Consider the following 19,380-nt stretch of genomic DNA (forward strand, 5'->3'; position numbering starts at 1 on the left):
TCTGAGCTCTCTCTCTCTCTCTCTCTCTCCCTCTCTCTCTCTCTCTCTCACTCTCTCTCTCTCTCTCACTCTCTCTCTCTCTCACTCACTCTCTGGCATTGGGTGAGGGATTTCTGAAATGTTTTGATGGCCTTTGAGGGAATTTTTTGTTTTGAGTCTCAGTTTCACAGCACTGCACAGAAATTACGAAAAAATTAATAATGATGTATCAGATCATATCATAATATATCATGAACATGAACGCTTCACTTACTTTACTTGTTTTGCACATGTTTAGGGAAACATTTGTGAAGGCTGTTTACACTTTCATAATACGCTAGACTCGAGATGGCTCAATCTTGTTAGCTTGCAAAACTTTATTTGTAATAACGCACGAATTGAACGGTATCGGTAATGCTCTTATAAACATGACTTCTTTATGAAATCGATTACATCCTTCGGTGGCCAAGCAAACAAGCTGTCAGGAATGTGTTAACGCGACTGTCACTTTAAATCTTGTGCATACATATCTCCTTGATCTTTGTGATGCATTGCAGTCTGCAGATGGTCCTTTTGACCAGGCCAGGCAAATGCCTTGCTGTGCCCTAGTAAAATTTTGGCTGCCCATATTAAATATCCAATTTGGTTGAATGCGTAACTAACCACACGGTCTCTCACTTAGTCCGATTAAAACTGAACCTGCATATGAAATATGCTCCTCACACCCACAGCTCCCTAGAGAGAATCTCAGCACCCAGGGAGGTACTATATCTAACCAAGAAGACGAGGGGTCCACCCACTCGACTCTGCGATATTTTACTCTTCAGTGTCGCCAGTGTCCCATACACAAATGCAATTAATTTATGCTGACCAAGCGTGGGCTCTTCAGTGTCCACTGTCCTCTGTGGAGCAGGACATGGATAGGAAAAGTTTGGCTAAACTGAGGAGGAATCGAGAGAGCAAAGCGGAGTACGGTGCGGTCCGGCTCGGTCCGCCTTGCCTACATTAATCACAAGAAGGATTCACCAGTGCATCAATAAAGATGTGCGACAAAAGCCATTAAAGGACAACTACTCGAACATACAAGCAAAGGAAGGCAACAAGAGGGCACTCACACAGACGAGAGACAGACGAGTGTGGGGGAAAAACTACGCGAGGGGGAGGGTAAAATTTACCAAACCGTAGTGCGAGTCGTCCGAGTCCGAGTGCCCTATGTACGTATGTAACCTTAGTGTGATCCATATGTTTCTTTGTATGTAATCTTATGTTTTTTTTAGAATTTTACATTTTACAGTTTTTCTACATCTGTCATTTGCATTTCGTCAATCTGGCTACAATATTGATCGAATCTGATTCGAATTTCCTAGCAGAGATTCATTGTTTCATTGTTTTTGGGGTATAGCGATTAATTTGAAGTATCAAAAAAAATATGCATAAGTAGGTAAAAGAAGTGCTGCTGAAATATCATCAACATTCCTTATTTGTCTGTACATACATACTTACCGAATTATAAAATAATGCATAAGTAGGTACAAGAAGTGCTGCTGAAATATCATCAACATTCCTTATTTGTCTGTACATACTTACCCAATTATGTGCTTAGCTTAAAGAGATATCCATAGAATTTATTCGAAGGTTTTGCTCCGATCAACCCCTTTAGCGGTGACCTCTTTAAAGCAACCATCTTTACTTTGTGACATTTTGTAGCAAGGGAGAGCTGCACCTTGTGACTTGGTACTGGACAGAATACGTATGCTTCATGTGCCTCATCATCAAGTCCTGACTTGCCCGGTTCAGCCCACACCAACAAGGGGACATGTGCTGTGCATCGTGTCGACCCGTGAAGTGTTTAGAACCCCCTAAAATGGTACCTGACTTGACGCGGTGATTAGATGATATCCGATGATGGTGGAGGTAAAAGTAGATCATCAAAATTACATCATCTAATTTCAATTAGACGCATTTCGAGCTCCTGCAGTTAATTAGGTGAAGCATTCACTGTGCTGAAGCGTGTAGAGTGTTGAGCGTTTGCTAATGAGTACCTCTAGTCATTCCTGTTCTGTTGCTCTAGCCCATCATCATCATCATCATCATCAAGGTTAATTAAAACATAAACTGTTTTAACTGAATTTTGCAGTGAGGAACAACTACCAGGCATGGGTGGGTAGAAGGATGGATAGATGGATGAATGAATGGCTCTAAGCTGCACCAATCACTCAAAGCTCAAGTCTCGGTAGCTGTTTATTAAATTTAAGCCTTCACAGCTCCACCTCCTCCTTCTTATGCAACAAATTTCTGGAGGTCGGATCCGGTTTCGGATTACGGGTTGGGGTTAAGTTCTGGGTTTCTTCTGCGTTTGGTTTTGGCACCCAAGCGAGCCACAAGCTGATTTCGTTAATTATTCAGAGCACAGCTAGCTGTCATACCCTGGGGGATTCCCACTGCTGATTTAACAGCCGAATGTTTCTCTAAAGCATGTACCGACTGTATAGTGAATTGTGTGTAGTTCCATGTTGATGTAGGTCTCTGATGATTATTCTCTGTGCTCTGTTCCTGATGTCCAGATTTAATCACATGGAATTGGGTTAGATTGGAATTGACTTAGATCTCGCTTTATTCCTGAAATTAGTTTAACGAAACTTTTTTTTAATTTTTTGCTATTTATATAGATTTATTTTTTGCTGACATTGCATAGCTTTAGGACTTTCGAATGAGTGGTTGAATGGGTGTGTCCAGTTATATTTTTCACGATTTATTCAAAGTCTCAATTTTATTCATTGCTGATATTAGATTAAGAAATTTCCCATACAATATTCAAGGTTAACATATTCCATTTTATTTTAACCATATCACGTAATACGTAAGCGCGTACCCATTCCGTATATCTAGTACATACTAATCTTTAATATCTGCTACTGCAATCTCACAAGCAATTTAGCTTAATCTAGACCTGCTCCTAACCTTCATTGGCAGATGTCAGCTATTCTACACCAGCTATAAAGTTTCCTGTTGTGCTACTCCTTTATTGCTTTGGAGCTTCATTATTTCATCCCTCATGGTTTCCCAATTATTCAGAGAAGGGCTCGCAGGTCGGTGTTGCATTCTTTTGTCACAATTTTATGAGAAATTTGTGAGGAATAAAAAGACAAACCTTTGGGATCCCCCATCTTATGTGTATCTTGGTTTATCCTACCCATGGGTTGGACCAATGCTGGAGCGGGATTCATTGCGTTTTATCAAATAAAACGAAAAGAGACGTGTCAGACGCTTCTTACGCGTTACATCTATTATACCCAGAACTCAGTAAGACATCTGTACCTTAGCGGTTTATGTCAAATGTTAAATTTTTTCTACATATGTCATCTACATCTACATAAGTTCTCACGCCAACACGCTCTTTTAGCTCGCCCCCTCCCCTAGAGCTGCACACTGCGCGAAGCAGAGTGTAAAATGAGAGAATGTGTAAAAAATAAAAAAAGCTGCTGGATTGGGTGGGTTTAGCCACTGCAACCGATCGGATAGATATGGTCATTCCCTAGGGAATTCCCTCCAGCCATCCATGGAGACAACAATATAATCTATTAAATCAATTTGTTGCATAAATATCCACATTTGCCACATAAGATGGGATTGACGCTAGTAAAGCGATTCAGTAACCAGAATAGAAATTTTTATATTTGTTTTAATGTGTAATTAATGTTGACAGAGATAGGGAGCTCATGTTGAGCCAAGAACAATTGATTTGGGTCTTTAGAAATTCAAGGCATTGCTCAAAGCATAAAGCAATCATTTGGCAGAGCTTTGGGATTTCATTTTTCAATTAGGATATAAGCGTCTCCGAAACTACACTTTTTTTAATGGAGGAGCTCCCTTACTTTCATTAAACATTCAATTTTTATCGTTAAAATTAGAAATGGATCTATGAGAGCCTTTGTGGAGTTAAGAGACTTTTTGGTAATTTATTTTGGTCGAGTATGAGGTTTTCATAAGCTAGATTGGAAATTCGTTGTTATTTGGCCAACATTAAAAAGCGATTCGATTTTAATACTTGAAATTAGAATAAATAATACTCGGATCTAAAAGAAATTATGCAGTAGAGGATTATGGGTGAAATAATAGGTGTAATCAAAGTGTAAACGAGAATAGTTATATTTATTTCCTTTAATAACTTTCCGCTTCGAACCAAACTAAATTTTTCTGAAAAATATGTCGCTTAGAAACGGTTTGGTAATATTTTTTATATAGCAGAACTTTGTTTATAAATGATTTTTAAAATCTGGTATTTATTTGTTTTTAGTTCTTATTTTAAATGTGTTTCTTTTTTTCACATAACTTAAGTATCTTACACCTGGTTGTAATGAACTTACAACTTATACCCAAACATTTTGTGGTTTCAGCTTCCCGTCTGGGAAATATTAAGCTTTGAAATGCAAAAATGATGATTTTTGTGCGGTATATTTTTTGAAATTTTGACTCGAAAAACTCAGGACAAGTCGAACAAAAATTATATCCTGTGTCCTCTTATTATACCCGCCACTCGATGTACATACATATGTAACGCACAGAAGGAAACGTTTCCGACCCCATAAAGTAGGCGCTGATCAAGACGGACGGACTGACAGAAATGGCTATATCGACTCGGCATTTAATGCTAATCAAGAATATATATACTTTATGGGGTAGCAAACGTTTCATTCTGTGCGTTACATATGTACATCCTCTTTCGAGCAAAAATTGAATATACCCTATTTACTCTTCGAGTGCAGGGTATAAATATGCATTAAAATGTAAAAAGGAAATTAAAAATAAACTGAAAATGGTTGGTGAGGGATACAGGAGAAAAGATTTTCTGCTGGCCTTAAAGCGTAGTCAGAGATTTAAACAGAAATCATAGCAAGTCGCCTACTACTTTTTCTGGTTTTACGCTTTCTTGCAGCTTCCCGCCATATTCGCCGCAAAGTTCCCTACGCTGGTCATTTGATGACGCCGCGTCGGCTCTGGCTGAATAAAATCCCAACACAATGTGACGTAGTCATTGAATTTCCCGAGGATTCCCCTGACGAGGCACTGCGTTGGCTGCTGGCACGCATTCGGTCGCAACCGCCGGCCGGGCTAGGTCTCCTGGTGCAGGTCAAGGCACATGAGAGCACGCGTCGGAATGCCTTCTATGTCAGTGCCCCCGTGAATGTGTAAGTGGCGCAGCCCCAAGCGGTGACTATATTAAATGAGAGCTTTAGTTTTTGTAGTTTATTAAACGTGAGAAATGCAAATTTAATTATTTATATTTTATGCATTTTAAATGTTTGTGGATTTGAAAATATTAAATAATTTTCAACTGAAATACTTTCTCAAAGCCTTTTTAAAGCCGCCGAGGAGGCCCGCCTGCCCAAGCGTCTGCGTCCGGATCTAGGTGGCGCCCTAAGGGAGTTTACCACCCGCGAGAGCCATTGTTTTCTGCAGTTGAGAGGTGACGTGGCCAGCACCGCGCTCTTTACCTCGCAAGAGCGTCAGTGGCTGGTGTTGCAGGTGCTGCAGGGCCTGCGTGCCGGCTGCAGTGACATCGATGCTCTGCATGGACGCGCAGCAGTGGCCGAGGGCCAGAGCATTGTGGCCGCCTGGCAGGAGTCGGGTCTCATTACACAGGTCTTTCCGCTGCACGATCCAAGGTCGTTGACACAACTTCAGACTCACTGGGTGAAACAAATATTTGCACCGCAACCTTTGGGTGAGTCCGCTGTTTTATGCTTCTGTAATAAATCAAAACATACCACTTATCCTTCTTCCAGATGACATTGCTGCTTATTTTGGGGTGAAGGTTGCCCTCTACTTTGCCTGGTTGGGTCATTACACGTGCGCCTTGGGTGTGCCGGCTGTTTTTGGCACAATTCTTTACTGCATTCTCTGGGGCAAGGGTCAAACGGCACAGGACATGGGCCACGTGCTCTTCTCGCTGTTCAATGTGGCCTGGGCTTCACTGTATCTGGAGGCCTGGAAGAGGTACTCTGTGGAGTTGGCCTTTCGCTGGGGTACTCTGTCCACGCCGCCCGAACTACTCGAGCCACCTAGGCCGCTGTACAAGGTAAGTTTTCTTCAACTGATTGATGGTTAATTTATACCCGATACTCGAAGAGTAAAATGGGTATATTTTATTTGTGGCGAAAAAATGTTACACACAGATGGCAGCGATTCTGACCCCATAAGGTATATATTCGTGATCAGCATCAATAGCCGAGTCGATATAGTCATGTCTGTCTGTCCGTTCGTCTGTCCTGATGCTGATCAAGAATATAAATACTTAATGGGGTCGAAAACGTTTTCTTCTCTTCATACATCCACTTTCCCCCACAAATACAATATACCCTATTCACTCTTCGAGTACCAGGTATTAAAAAACAATAAAAAACAAAAACAAGAGAGGGTAAAAAAGTTGTGACGCGTAAAAAGCGTCTCACACGTTAGTACTCGTTGAAGTTCTTATTATTATTTTTTAGGGCCCTTTGGAGGAGAACAATGTGACAGGTCGTCTGGAGCCCAAAGAGGCGCCCGCCTGGCAACGACGAGCCTTTCGATATTTGGTTAGCTTTCCCATTATAGGATGCTGCCTCTGTATGGTCTTTGCTGTGATGTTTCTCATGTTGCGCTTTCAGGTAAGATGCGAATTTTAGTATTCAAAAAAGTTTTAATCGATTCTATGTGTGTGTGTGCTGTGTGTGTGGACTGGTCTTTCAAATACTCTTGCAAAGTTGGTAAAAGATTTAGAGGTTTCGTTGTGTTTGTATGAACTAAAATATAGAGTAAAACCATTTAGACATTGTCAGATTTTTAAAATAATTTATTCTTCAGTGAAGTAAGCTGAAAACGAATTTTGGAGAATGATTCAAGGATTCTTGAGTTTTCGAACTTCTTAATTAGCGTAGATCTTAATTGGCGAAGATTTAAGAACCCCGTTAAAAAAAATATCACAATATCATTCTCGTATTCATATCATATGCAATATGCATGCACAATTTTTTATAGAATCATTTCGATATTATACTCAACGTAGTTTAGTTTTAGTTGAATGCTTCAAATATTTCAATATTCATTATGCCATGCTAAAAATAACCCTCTGATTAAACGCTTGGCTGACTTACGATTGATTTGCCATTTCTCACTTCATCAAAATCTAGTTAACAGCCAAAATCCAAGCAAAAAAAAATGATCCTAATTGAACCAACAAATCTACAGCTATTCACCTAAAGTGCTTCACAAAAGCTACAGAATCGTTAAGGAATATTATTATTACGTAATCATATTTGTATGGGTTATGGAAATCCATATACAGTACTTCACGAAAACATAAAGCTTTATTTGCAAGGGTATTTTTAAGCACGTTTTGATCAAGCGCGCCGAACCCACTCGTCCGCCCAGCCTCATGGTCCTTGCGCTTGTCTGTTTGGGGCCAATTTGCGCGAGTGTTGCGAGGATATGCATAAGTGTGTTTGTGCTCATGTGCGTGCTCGTGTATTGCCTGTTTATCAATTTGCGCTAACATTAGTAGGGCTTCTTTCTTACGCTTTTTCGAGCACTCACGCAGTCACACACTATCACTCACAAAAACAACAGCAGCACACGGCCACACACATGGGCACTCTCATATTTTGGCTGGTTTGCGCTTCCACTGTGCATGTTGCTGCTGCTGCATCTGTCATTGCGTTGAAATTTCATGCACACACTTTTATTTTCTTGTTGTTGTCTCTTTTTTGTTTGCACTTTATTTTTTCTTCTTTTTAGTGCGTCTTTCTTTGCAACGAATACGGTTAAAGAAGCAGTGGAAATGAATACGTTTATCACCCGTCACGCCTTATTAAATTGTTTTTACATATCTGTATATTTTCCTTTGGACTTTTCTGTTTCGGTTTCTTTTTTGTACTTCACAGGAGTGGCTGGATCACCATAAAATACCCGATAAAGGAATTGCTCAATGCATGTATAATTTGCACAAGGTTCTTATTCATTTTTTAACTTGCAATTTACTTGTAATTAATCAATGTCTGTAAGTTGTTTGTATGTTTGACTCGCTCATGTGTTGTATCTTAGTCGTAGATAGTTTCTCATATTTACGACAGTCTCTAGGAATTGTAAATTAAAGTATGTAGGGGGAAAGTATAGTTGCTGATCCACTTTATCAACATATTCACAAAATCAAGCATAACCAATCATCCATCAGTTTCTATTTGGAAAGGTAGTTTCTATTTTAAAATGTTGTTTCCCCCTATTGGATTCTTTTATTTTAGTGGTTCGCCGCTAAAACTGTTTCCCCAGATCCTAACCATTCACAAAGATAACTCTACTCGAGAAGATTTTGCCATTTAAATTCACGCTAGGTTAGGTTAGGTGAAGGCGGTAGCTGGGGGGAGAGAAACACCCCCACCCCATCTCACTTGGACTGATTATGGATCCGATGTGATGCCGCATGGGCGCCAACCGCTTCTGCTGCCTAAACCGTGGTGAGCAGTGACAAAAGAAGTGGTGGACCGATTCCTCCTCTTCCTCGTCTCGACAACTTCTGCAATCAATGTACAGCCTTTCCTAGCGTTTTTTCGATCGGCATGGCCATATAGATCGTGTGATCCTGCAGGTGCTCGTTTGCTGCCAACGCCTGTCTGCTTTACGCTCGAAAATTTCGTGCGTGGAGCCTGCACGTTGCCAAGGGCATCAGTACTTGCTCCCTCTCCGGTAGGAGAGGTTAAGTAGTGCCTTGCCTGGCTAGTTCGTCGGCGGCGTCGTTCCCATTTATGTCCTTGTGTCCGTGGACCCAGATTAGGAACAGGTCTAACTTGTCTGCGGTCTTGTTTAGAGACCTACGGCAGTTATATACAGTCTCTAAATTGGACGAAATTTAGCCTAGTGCTTTAATCGCTGCCTGGCTGTCTGAGAAGACATACCGAGTGTCCGTCTAGAAAAATTTGGGAGACCATAGAGTTGGTAGCCAACACTCTACAGTGGTCTGGAAGCCTAAAGCAATGGCTGATGTTCATCCCGTCGCAGTAACGCCATCGTCCGATGGCTTTTCTCCAGGTATAGAGGTCCACTATGGCCTTCTTAACCCTGTCCTTCATGCTCATTTTCCAATCGAGCTTCCTGTCGTTGAGCAATCCCAAATATTTGGCGGTCCTGCATTGAAACATCTGATCGATAAGGCTCACCGTCCGGGAGTCAATCCCCAGGTCCGACAGTGCTCCCGTGATGGCGGCCGGGAGAATGTTGTTTAAAGCGCTCTCTATGTCAAGGAAGGCTGTCAGGGTGAATTCCTTGTGCAGAAGGGAAGATTCTATGATCGATGTGATCGTGTGTAGGGCCGTGTGCGGAGGGAGTCTGGTTGGTAGTGCCCCAAGTACGTAGAGCATATCCTCTGCGAGCTCTTCTGGCCTTCGAGGCTAACTGCAGTATGCTCTTCGTTACTGAAATATGGGAGCAAAAATAAGTGCAACTCTCTTTTTGCAATAAAGCAGGTTCTTGTTTTACCTTTGTTATCAGCTACGTATATCTTATAGTCTTGAGTCCTCAGGGCGGACACCCTGTTTCCGAGGATCCAGGGCTCCTGAATGAGGACCATATCGGCTCCACCCTTGGCTAGGTGGAGCAGTAGGGCAGCGCATGCTGCCTTACAATGATGGAGGTTTATCTGCAGGAGTGTCAGGGGCATTCCTGAGACTCGCCTCCACCACTGTGATATTGGGGGAGAGCTAACACATATGAATGTACTACATGCATACATATATGAATGTTGACTGAGTCCGGATATAAAAGTTGAGACGCGTGCGAATGGTCTTTCAATTAAAACTTGACGCACTTTAAGCATTTTTGCATTGGCTATGGGGTCCATTATTTCCATACGGTTTCCATTTTCCCCCTACCATTTCAACAATAACTTTGTCGTTAATTTAAATTCACAGCTAGCGATAAAGAATACCGCCTTAGCGCAACCAGAGAAAGTATAGAATGAGATTTATCTAGTGGGGAATGTAAGCTTGATAGAAGAAACTGTGGATGAAACTAAACAATTTTACTCCTAACCCTCAAATATCTGTAACCTTCAAGTGTTAATTGTCGGACAACATCCAATCTACTGGGAAATTAACTTTAATTGGTCAACTTTGCTTAAAGCAAAAGACCGTTTTACAAATGTACACTGGATCTTTTTACGCTCTGACCTGACCAGCAGTCATAAGCTCTGACCGTTGATTACATTGCTACCTGTCTTTTGGGGGGCATAAGGATAGTTGGATTTAATATATGCTAGCGAGTGAGGAATATCCAGGGGAGCCCTTGAAACTCTATGTTAGCCATTGGAACTCTATGAATATTGACACATCTTTTAACTGAATAGAACAATAACGATTACATTCCATATGCAAATATGCTATAGAAAACGTTAGTTTATGATGCCATAAATTCTCATTTAGTGCTTCCGTATAAGATAAGATAGTCTCCTAAGATTAATAAAGTTGTTGGCTACTTTAAACTTGCTAAAGAAGCACCTTTAACAAATACTTTTTATTTTAGATCACTTGAATAATATTTTTATAGAAATGTTGAGAGGAATAAGGGCATTTTAGCAACATTTTAGAGTACGTGCATTGTATTGAAATTTAATTTAATGGAGACATTTATTGGATGCACTGACAAGACTTTCTTTTTTTGGTGAAGGAAAAAAAGGAAATGTCCAAGTATGCTGCATTGAAAAGTACTCTCAATAATATTACTTCGCCATTAAAATGGCGCCAAAGAGAACTCAATTTTATAAACTATCGCCATGTTCAGAGCTCCTTCACTTCAGGATTAGCAGTGGCCTTTTAAAGAGCCTTTCCACCCTTGCAACAATCCACTCAGCCAGGTGGACTGAAGCTTTGAAGGTGGTGCCAAAGGGAAACCACAATACCATCGGAAAAGCCTGTAATATAATCAAATTCGCTGGGTAAACATTCAATATGCTGCATTCTATTAGCAGTCGAAAAGGAAGTGCGGACATGATTAATAATTGCAGCTTAATTAAGAGAAAAGTGGGCTTGGCGACACCGAAATCGTTGGGTGGAAAGTAGGTGGCAAGAGAGTGTGCGCGTGGGATACAAATTATGATGATTGATATTTGTGTTCGAGGGATAAAAGTTTTACTTTTCTTACTCAAATTATTGAAGGACTGGTGGGACTCCAAGCTGCCGGAGGATAGTGTCCTATGCTGTCTGAGTGTCATACCAAAAGTACTCCTAGCAGGAGCCATCACCCTCATGGATGAGGCTTACTTTAAGCTGGCTGTGTGGCTCAATGATAAAGGTGGACTATCCATATTTTGTACATAGTTCTATAACCTATAATAATGTATTCGTTTTATGCACAGAAAACTATCGCCTGCAATCGAAATATGAAAATCATTTGATAGCCAAAGTCGCGCTATTCCAGTTTGTCAACTCCTTTCTATCGCTCTTCTATATCGCCTTCTATTTGCGCGATGAAGAGAAGCTCAAAGAGGTAAGTAAAATCCATTACACTTTGTTGAACTCGTTAAACTTCCTGTATCTTTTCCTTTAGCAACTGGCTGGCCTGCTCATCTCGAGACAAATTATTGGAAATCTACGTGAATCGGCCCTTCCCTATTTTGTGGAGCAATATAAACTGGCCAAATTGAGTTTCAACATGTGGGGCGCCCTGAGTCCCACGCAGAATCTGACACGTAGTTTGGCAGAGGAATTGGCCACAGCCGAGGCAGAGCTTAAGGCCGAGGCCTCTGGCACGCCCACAAAAACCCATCAGCAAAGTCAAAAAGCGAGTAAAAGAAATATTGGCCAGGCTGAAATTGAGAGTTCGTTGTATAAGGTGCGTCGGTTGTGGTACTCTTTCGATTTCTAATAATTTCCCTATTTGTAATGTCAGTACGATGGCACCTTTTCCGATCACCTGGAGATGCTGGTGCAAATGGGATATGTGGTGCTCTTTTCGGCTGCCTTTCCACTGGCTGGTATGTGTGCGTTGATCAACAACCTCATGGAGATACGTTCCGATGCGTTCAAGCTGGCACATGTGCACCAGCGACCGTTTGGACAGCGAGTGGCAAATATTGGCACCTGGCAAAATGCTTTGAGTATTCTCTCGCTGGCAGCTGTGATTGTGAACTGTGCCCTGATTGGACTCTCTGGTCAGGTGTCGAGGCTATGGCCAGGACTAACCACAGCCCAGACAATTATATTGATTGTCACACTCGAAGTGAGTTAAACGATTCTGACCGTGCCATTCTGATGCTTTCACATCTAAATTATATACCTAGCACATCATGTTGGGGCTGCGGCAGGCACTCACCTGGCTGCTGCCAGAGTTGCCCTCTTGGCTGGCAGCGGAAATAGCCCGAGCCGAGCATTGTCGACGGGAAATGCAATGCAAGGGCACCTCGCCACGTCCCACCCCGCCGACACCACAATCGACGACCTCCACGCAGCCGGAACAGGAGGGCTCCGGTGGAATGTTGCAAACGGAGAGCGGCGCCAACACCACACACGATCAGTCTATGGACAGCCAGGTGGCAGAGGATATGCTGCTCTATGGGCACGAGTTTGCTGCCTCCGGCTATGGGCGCAACATCGAGGCGGATGTGAATATTTATGAGAATCGTGATTCATCGCCCGATTCCCCACCCTCTCAGGTGCGAGGTCTTTAAATGTTGTAACTTTAGAAATACATATTATATTTGGTATACCATTTTATAGACCAGCACCATACTTATTAGACCGCTGCACGAGTCAACACCACCGCATGGAGGCGCCTCCCTTTCCAGTCTGCATTATGATGGCAATGGAGGGTGAGTGCCTTCGCCTCATCATAATACTTATAATAGAAAAACACTTGGAATTTTTTCCTTCAATCTTTTACTGTAAATTTGATTTTCTTTATGCATTTCTTTATTACTCATTCTCCAATTTATTTTGCATTATTTCTGATAAAACAATTCTTTAGAGCTTGTGTTAGAAAATCTCTGTACTTTATACCGGAAATACCACCATTTATTGGATATTCTGTGCGAAATCTAAGCCTTATGACCAAACAACAGCAACAAATCGGGTAAATGTTGGATCGAGCTCAACTAGATGAAGGATTTTTTTTAATGCTGTAAATTCAGAGATTTGTTACAGGTTTTAGTTTGATTAAAAATCAATGAATCAATGGTAAATCAACTAAAATCTGTAACAAATCTGCTTCTCTTTCCCTGTGTGTTACAGCCTTCAAAATTTGATTGTAATGCAAAGCTTTCGAAATGGGCTAAGCTTACCCTATATACTAGTCAATTACTATTACCCTATTACTAATGTCAAGCTTACAATTTATTTACTCTCTTTGTACTCTCCTTTTTCTTACACTTTAATACATTTTCCACGTTTTGTATATTCGCTATCTTTTATGGCACACAGAGCATCCGCCAGCACGCTAGCCCTAAACTCAGCCGCATATGCTGCCCGGATGCAACCGATACATTTGCCGGAAATACCGCCGTTCCGTAAGAAATCAAGCGACTCTGCCGATCACACTGGCAGCAGCAACAGCAGCAGTCCCCAGCGTGCTACGATGCGGCAACTATCAGCGCAATATCAGCCGCAACAGCAACTGCAGCAGCAACATCAACAGAGGATCTCGGAGATACCGCCCTTCAAGACACGAAAAATATCGGCAGAGAGTGCAACACATTTGACAATGAGTGTAAGATCTTGGGGAAGACTCTACAGTCTCTCTCTACTACAAATTCACAATGAGTATCCTTAGACTGTCTAAGACTGTGTCGGCCTGTAGCTGCTCAATTTTATGTCTGTATTTGTAGACTCTTCCAATTACTAAACAAAAAGACCCCGTCGATACCTGCAATCACTTTAACAATCTCGATACGTGTGATTAATATTACAAAGGCTGTTCTATAATTTCTTACTCATTTTGCTAGACTTTGCGGAAGAATAATAAGCTTAGCAGAGAATTTGAAAACCGAACATAGAACATAGAACAGAGTAGGAAAAGTGTTCTATATTGGGTATAGGTGCATTAATTCGACGTTGTTCAAGTTATTAGTCATCAAAATCTACGAAGAGACACGTAAAATTGCTCAACCAACCCTAAAACATGAAAAAATCTTAAAAAAACACCTGAGTGTTCCTGAGTTTTTCTAAAGTCATTAATTCCGATGTGCCGAGTGCCGATGATACGGCACCATTTCTAAGCCCCATATGCTTCAGAAAAAGTTAGTTTGGTTCGAAGCAGAAAAATCGTGTCGTGTTCTTCATTGGAAGAAATCCAATTTTTCAGCACAACTTCCAGGGCAAACCATAGGAAACCCCCATAGAATGTGGTAGCACACCCTTGATGCAGTTTAAAAGCTCCCCCTCAAAGAAGTTTTCTCAAATCCCAACAAGTACATCCCCATTACTAAGCCAAAAGTCGTAATACGAAAACAAATACTCACTCTAACCTAACCACCCCACTTGACTTTTGCCGTTTAAAGGACAAGCTACACATAAAACTCCATGCACCCGAATGGATGTCACGTTTAAAAGTCAACGACAATGCGAATCTGCATAGAAGCATAGATTGTATTGCCAAGGTAGTGCAGAGATACAAATACAATATGTATAACCATATATTATACACCCAAACAGAATGTGTTTGTTGTTCGATATGTATGTTTTTGATGTTGTGTAGAAGAAGCTTAATCACACTCAAAAGACAAGCTGGCCTTTCACCCATTTCACCCACTAACAAATGGCATGAACTTCTTACAGCATACAACCAATCTTCATAGCTTATTACAGTATTTTAAAAAGCTTTTGATGTGTGTAGTTATTGAGATATTCATATGAACATATGTACATCCAAAGCAAAATAATATAAACTTCCATCTGTAATTTTTCAACTTAAGGAACTCGGAAACAGTGACGATACCTCGGATATTTTAAAGCCTGCCCCATCGTGGAGCAACGTGGCCCTGAAAACGGGTACTCCGGGAAGCTTGTTGGCCACCCCACCAGCCTCGCAGCAACAACAGCATATAGTGGCATCATCCTCCTCATCGTCGGGCGGCGGTGGGAGCGTTTTCAGTCCCAGTGGGCTAGGACCTAACGGAGCCTCCGGTAGTATCAGTAATTCCCAATCAAGGCCCAGTGTGGGTGCCCTATCAAATTCGTCATCCAGTTCATCGCATAAGCAGCAAAAGAAACTGGAGAAGGAGGAGAAGGAGAGAGAAAAGAAGGAGGAGAAAGAGCGAGGAAGGGAACGGAAGGAGGAGAAGGAAAAGGAAAGGAAAGAGGAGAAAGAAAAGGAGAAGCAAAGGGAGAAAGAACGGGAAAAGGAGAAGGAACGAGAAAAGGAGAAGGAAAAGGAAGAGTCTGCCGCTGCCTCCACATCAGCGGGCGCTTTAGATGACGAAGCGAAGGGTATGACAAATGCTCAACTTAATTCGATCTTTTATTATACCCGGTACTCGAAGAGTAAGTAGGGTATATGGTATTTATGGGGAATAACGGTTGTATGTAACGCACAGAACGAAACGTTTCCGACCCCATAAAGTATATACATATTCTTGATCAGCATCAATAAACGAGTCGATAGAGCCATGTCTGTCTGTCCGTCCATCCGCCTGTCCGTCTGTCCGTCCGTCTTGTTGAGCGCCTGGATCTCAGAGACCATAAAAGCTAGAGCCACCAAATGCTCACACTGTTACAAGTGTATTTAAAAAATGAGAACCGCCCCCTTCCGCCCCCGCGGCAAAAACCTCCCAAATCTATAATTTTGAAGATAAAAGAAAACTAAAAAAATTCCGTAGGGAATGGCCATATCTATCAGATCACCAAATTGGGATCCAATTGGATCCGTCCCGCATCTTATATTTGTTTTTTGCACATTCTTTCAATCACAATGTGCCTCGCGCAGTGTGCGGCCTCTACCTCTGACACGTCTCTGCATCTGCCTCTGCCTCTACCGCGTCTCTGCCGCGTCTCTGCCCTGACGCGAGGCGAGCTAAAGGAGCGTGGTGTTGGCGTGAGAAGTGTTGTAGATGTAGATGACAGATGAAGAAAAAATGTAAAATTTGACAAATAACTGCTAAGGTGCCGATGTTGTACTGAGTGCCTGGTATAAAAGTTGTGACGCGTAAGAAGCGTCTCATACGTCCCTTCTCGTTTTTAGTCTGCTAATGTCTTGTTTCGTTTTTTAGCGGCTGAACTAGCGGCCAAGAAATCGCGCCTCAAGCAAAAACTGGTGAAAAGTGCGAGATCCGTGGCAATATTCTCGCTAAAACTAAAAGAACGAAGACAGCGGGAGGCTGAAAAGGCAGCCACCATAGCTGTAGAGCATGCCAAGGTAGGCAACTGAGACTGAAACAGTAACCTAACTTACCAACTAATCGAACTAATAATTTAGGCTCTGGCTAAGCTGCCAATTCACCAGGCAGTGGGAGGGGAACTGTCTCTTATACCCATCGAACAACTGATTCAAATTGAGGATCTCCAACCTGCGATCAAGCCTTTAACAGCAAACGTATCCACAACGACAGCACCGACATCCACATCGAGCCAGGCAGGCACATCGATGCAGCATCACCATCAATACCAACAGCAGCAGTATCATCATCCACATCCGCACACAGATGACTAGACTTCTCAAGAGTTGAAATTCATTAGCAGCAGCAGCACAAACACAAACACACTCTGTAAATAGTTTTTCTATGCACCCTTTACCCCCTCTACCCATCTAATTAGCAGAGTTCTAGTCAAAGTTACCGTGAGCAAATTGGCTGAATGTGTGTCTTATCCACAGTTGGCAGGAATTAATTAGCTAAACCTATTAGTAGAAAGCAAAAGAAACCCAACTTAATCTACCAACAAAAGCGGGCAGATCCATTTCGATATCTGAAATAGTATTTTGCACTCAACTTTAATAGAAATCGCAAATATTGTACTCTCCAAAAAAAATCGAGAAGGGACGAGTGAGAGAGAGAGAGCATTTTACGCGTCACAACTTTTATACCCGGTACTCAGTACTACCACTGTACCTTAGCGGTTTTTTCCAATTTACAATTTTTTCTTCATCTGGCATATACATCTACATAGCCTCTCACGACAACACGCTCTGTTATCTCGCCCACCTGCCTTAACGAAGCAGAGTGTGGAGTATGGACCGGGTGGGTTTAGCCACTGCAAAGGAATTTGTTCATTCTGGCTATAATAATGATCCAATCTGATCCCAAATTGGTTATGATAGATATGGTCATTCCCTACGAAAGCGTGTTTTTAGATTCCGCTTATCTTTAAAATTGTGGATACAGCAGATTTTCGACCTTTGTGTGGGCGAAAGGGGGCGGGGCCAATTCTTGAGATACATTTGTATCAGTGTGATATCACAGAAGTCTAGAGGTAAAATTCGGTGGCTCAACCTTTTAGAGTCTCTGAGATCCAGGCGCTCAAAACGACGGAAGGACAGACGGATAGTCGGACGGACGGACAGACGGATAGACGAACGGACGGACAGACTGACATGGCAACAACGACCCGCTTGACGCTGATCAAGAATATAAATACTTTATGGGGTCGACAACGTTTTCTTACATACAACCACTTTTGTGCACGAATACAATCTATCCTATTTACTCTTCGAGTACCGGGTATAAAAAAAATAATTGTGAAAACAATTTTTGTTCAGCGTTTTAGCAGTTAATGTGTTTCTGGTAGTTATTGTTGTCAATTTGTTACAGCACGCAAAGAAGTGTATCAAGTGTTATGTTATAAACTTATGTTGCCACTGAAACGAATATTTTTATACATATGTACATACATACGTATATATACATACATATACATATACAAAGATGAAGCAATCAAGCAAACACACGACGCATGAGCAAACACCCAGCATGCATAACCGTGAGATAATATCGTCCATTGTTCCTTCCAAATACAAGGAGCCTTTCGCACTCGCATAAATTCCAGCTTGCTATCAACAAAAACAAAATTATATTTATCAAATGCTGCAAATGTTTGTCATAAATTTACTAAATGTTTTTTTCAGCTTGAGAATCTAACCAAAACGAAACTCACAATTAAGTTAAATTTTCGAATGCAAACACTCTACACAGTCCCACCCACATACACATACACACACACACACACACACACACGAATGATATTTGTAAATATTTGGTAGAATTTAAGAGCATAAATGAAGTGAAGGTCAAAAACAAAAATTTAAACCATTACAGTAATACTATTAATTGTACGTGCTCTTGCGTTGGAAAAAAAACAGAACGAAACAAAAAGAAACATAGCAAGTTAAACTAAAGCAAATTAATTTGAAAAAAATTTAAATGTTGTAGTATTATTCCATTCGGGTGCCAACTTGGGTTTGTGTTTGTTGGTGGCTCAATTTTAGGAGTGGCTGCAATTAGTAAAGAACTGGACACATCGGATTGGAAGAACTGTAATATAAAATATTTTACACTTTTTAATATTCGTACCTAAATAATTGTACATATGTATATATTTTCTAGTGATCTACTAGTATTCCAGCAAATCCTCGTAAATGCTGCAGTAAATCACCCAGTTTTACAGACGAACTTTACGTTCCTTAACTCTTATTAATATTACACATTTTTTCCTATCCCTATCCCAATCCCCTTCCTTTTTTCTGTTTTTCTTGTTCTTTTTGCTATCCTGATTAAACAATCTCATCGTACTCGTCTTCGTAACCAAGGAGAACTGTGAAATATGTAAACAGTAAACAGTAGAGAAGTAAATCGTGTTAATAAAGGTCAAGGATAATGGATTGCTTGGGGTCAGTGATGGAACTTTTCCAGAATTGATTGCACTTGCACTGCCTGTGGTTTAATCATTACGTTTAAATCTAATAGACAAGCTCCTTCGATCCCCCTGCCCTGCCCACGCACTTGTTAAGATACAAGTGTTTCCAGAGTTTTTTAATACCCGGTACTCGAAGAGTAAATAGGGTATATTGTATTTGGGGGGAAAAAATGTAACACTCAGAAGGAAGCGTTTCCGACGATCAGAATTAATAGCCGAGTCGATATAGCCATGTTTGTCGGCTAGTTCTCAGAGACTATAAAAGCTAGAGCCCCGCCCCTTCCGTCCCTACAAAGGGAGAAAATCTGCTGTATCCTACATTTTGAAGATACGATTTTATTTTTTGTTTTTTTTGTTTTCAACTTTATTGAAGATCTGTCTTTTCTCAGACAATTATTAAATTTCCTCTCTTTTGGGGGGTTTGGCAATCTTATTTCAGTTATCTTTATCGGTTGTTGAGTCCGAAAATCCTAAGCAGGCTGCTGGATATGATGTTATGTTATTATCATTACTTGCATTTGAACCACTGACGTTTGTTCGG

The 19,380-nt window shown here is 41.3% G+C and overlaps 1 protein-coding gene across 10 annotated transcripts in view; it reads left to right on the plus strand.

The window, feature by feature from the left end:
* The window catches only part of LOC117901079 (anoctamin-8), a 38,317-nt gene extending 20,015 nt beyond the window's left edge, over positions 1-18,302 (plus strand). For 3 of the 10 annotated variants that reach the window (XM_034811692.1, XM_034811694.1, XM_034811693.1), the window contains exons 3-19: positions 4,916-5,168; positions 5,334-5,704; positions 5,766-6,058; positions 6,471-6,626; positions 7,899-7,964; positions 11,160-11,295; positions 11,360-11,490; positions 11,551-11,835; positions 11,893-12,222; positions 12,284-12,655; positions 12,720-12,811; positions 12,967-13,071; positions 13,419-13,704; positions 14,495-14,593; positions 14,909-15,422; positions 16,202-16,347; positions 16,408-18,302. In XM_034811692.1, coding sequence (XP_034667583.1) covers positions 4,916-5,168; positions 5,334-5,704; positions 5,766-6,058; positions 6,471-6,626; positions 7,899-7,964; positions 11,160-11,295; positions 11,360-11,490; positions 11,551-11,835; positions 11,893-12,222; positions 12,284-12,655; positions 12,720-12,811; positions 12,967-13,071; positions 13,419-13,704; positions 14,495-14,593; positions 14,909-15,422; positions 16,202-16,347; positions 16,408-16,641 — 3,869 coding nt within the window. In that variant the 3' untranslated portion in view covers positions 16,642-18,302. The remainder of the gene's footprint in view (positions 1-4,915; positions 5,169-5,333; positions 5,705-5,765; positions 6,059-6,470; positions 6,627-7,898; positions 7,965-11,159; positions 11,296-11,359; positions 11,491-11,550; positions 11,836-11,892; positions 12,223-12,283; positions 12,656-12,719; positions 12,812-12,966; positions 13,072-13,418; positions 13,705-14,494; positions 14,594-14,908; positions 15,423-16,201; positions 16,348-16,407) is intronic. The other 7 variants (XM_034811696.1, XM_034811697.1, XM_034811695.1 and 4 more) reach the window with 7 other exon arrangements.
* The last annotated feature ends 1,078 nt before the right edge of the window (positions 18,303-19,380 follow it).

Source organism: Drosophila subobscura, chromosome U (assembly GCF_008121235.1).
Source record: "Drosophila subobscura isolate 14011-0131.10 chromosome U, UCBerk_Dsub_1.0, whole genome shotgun sequence".
Classification (NCBI taxonomy): Eukaryota; Metazoa; Arthropoda; class Insecta; order Diptera; family Drosophilidae; genus Drosophila; species Drosophila subobscura.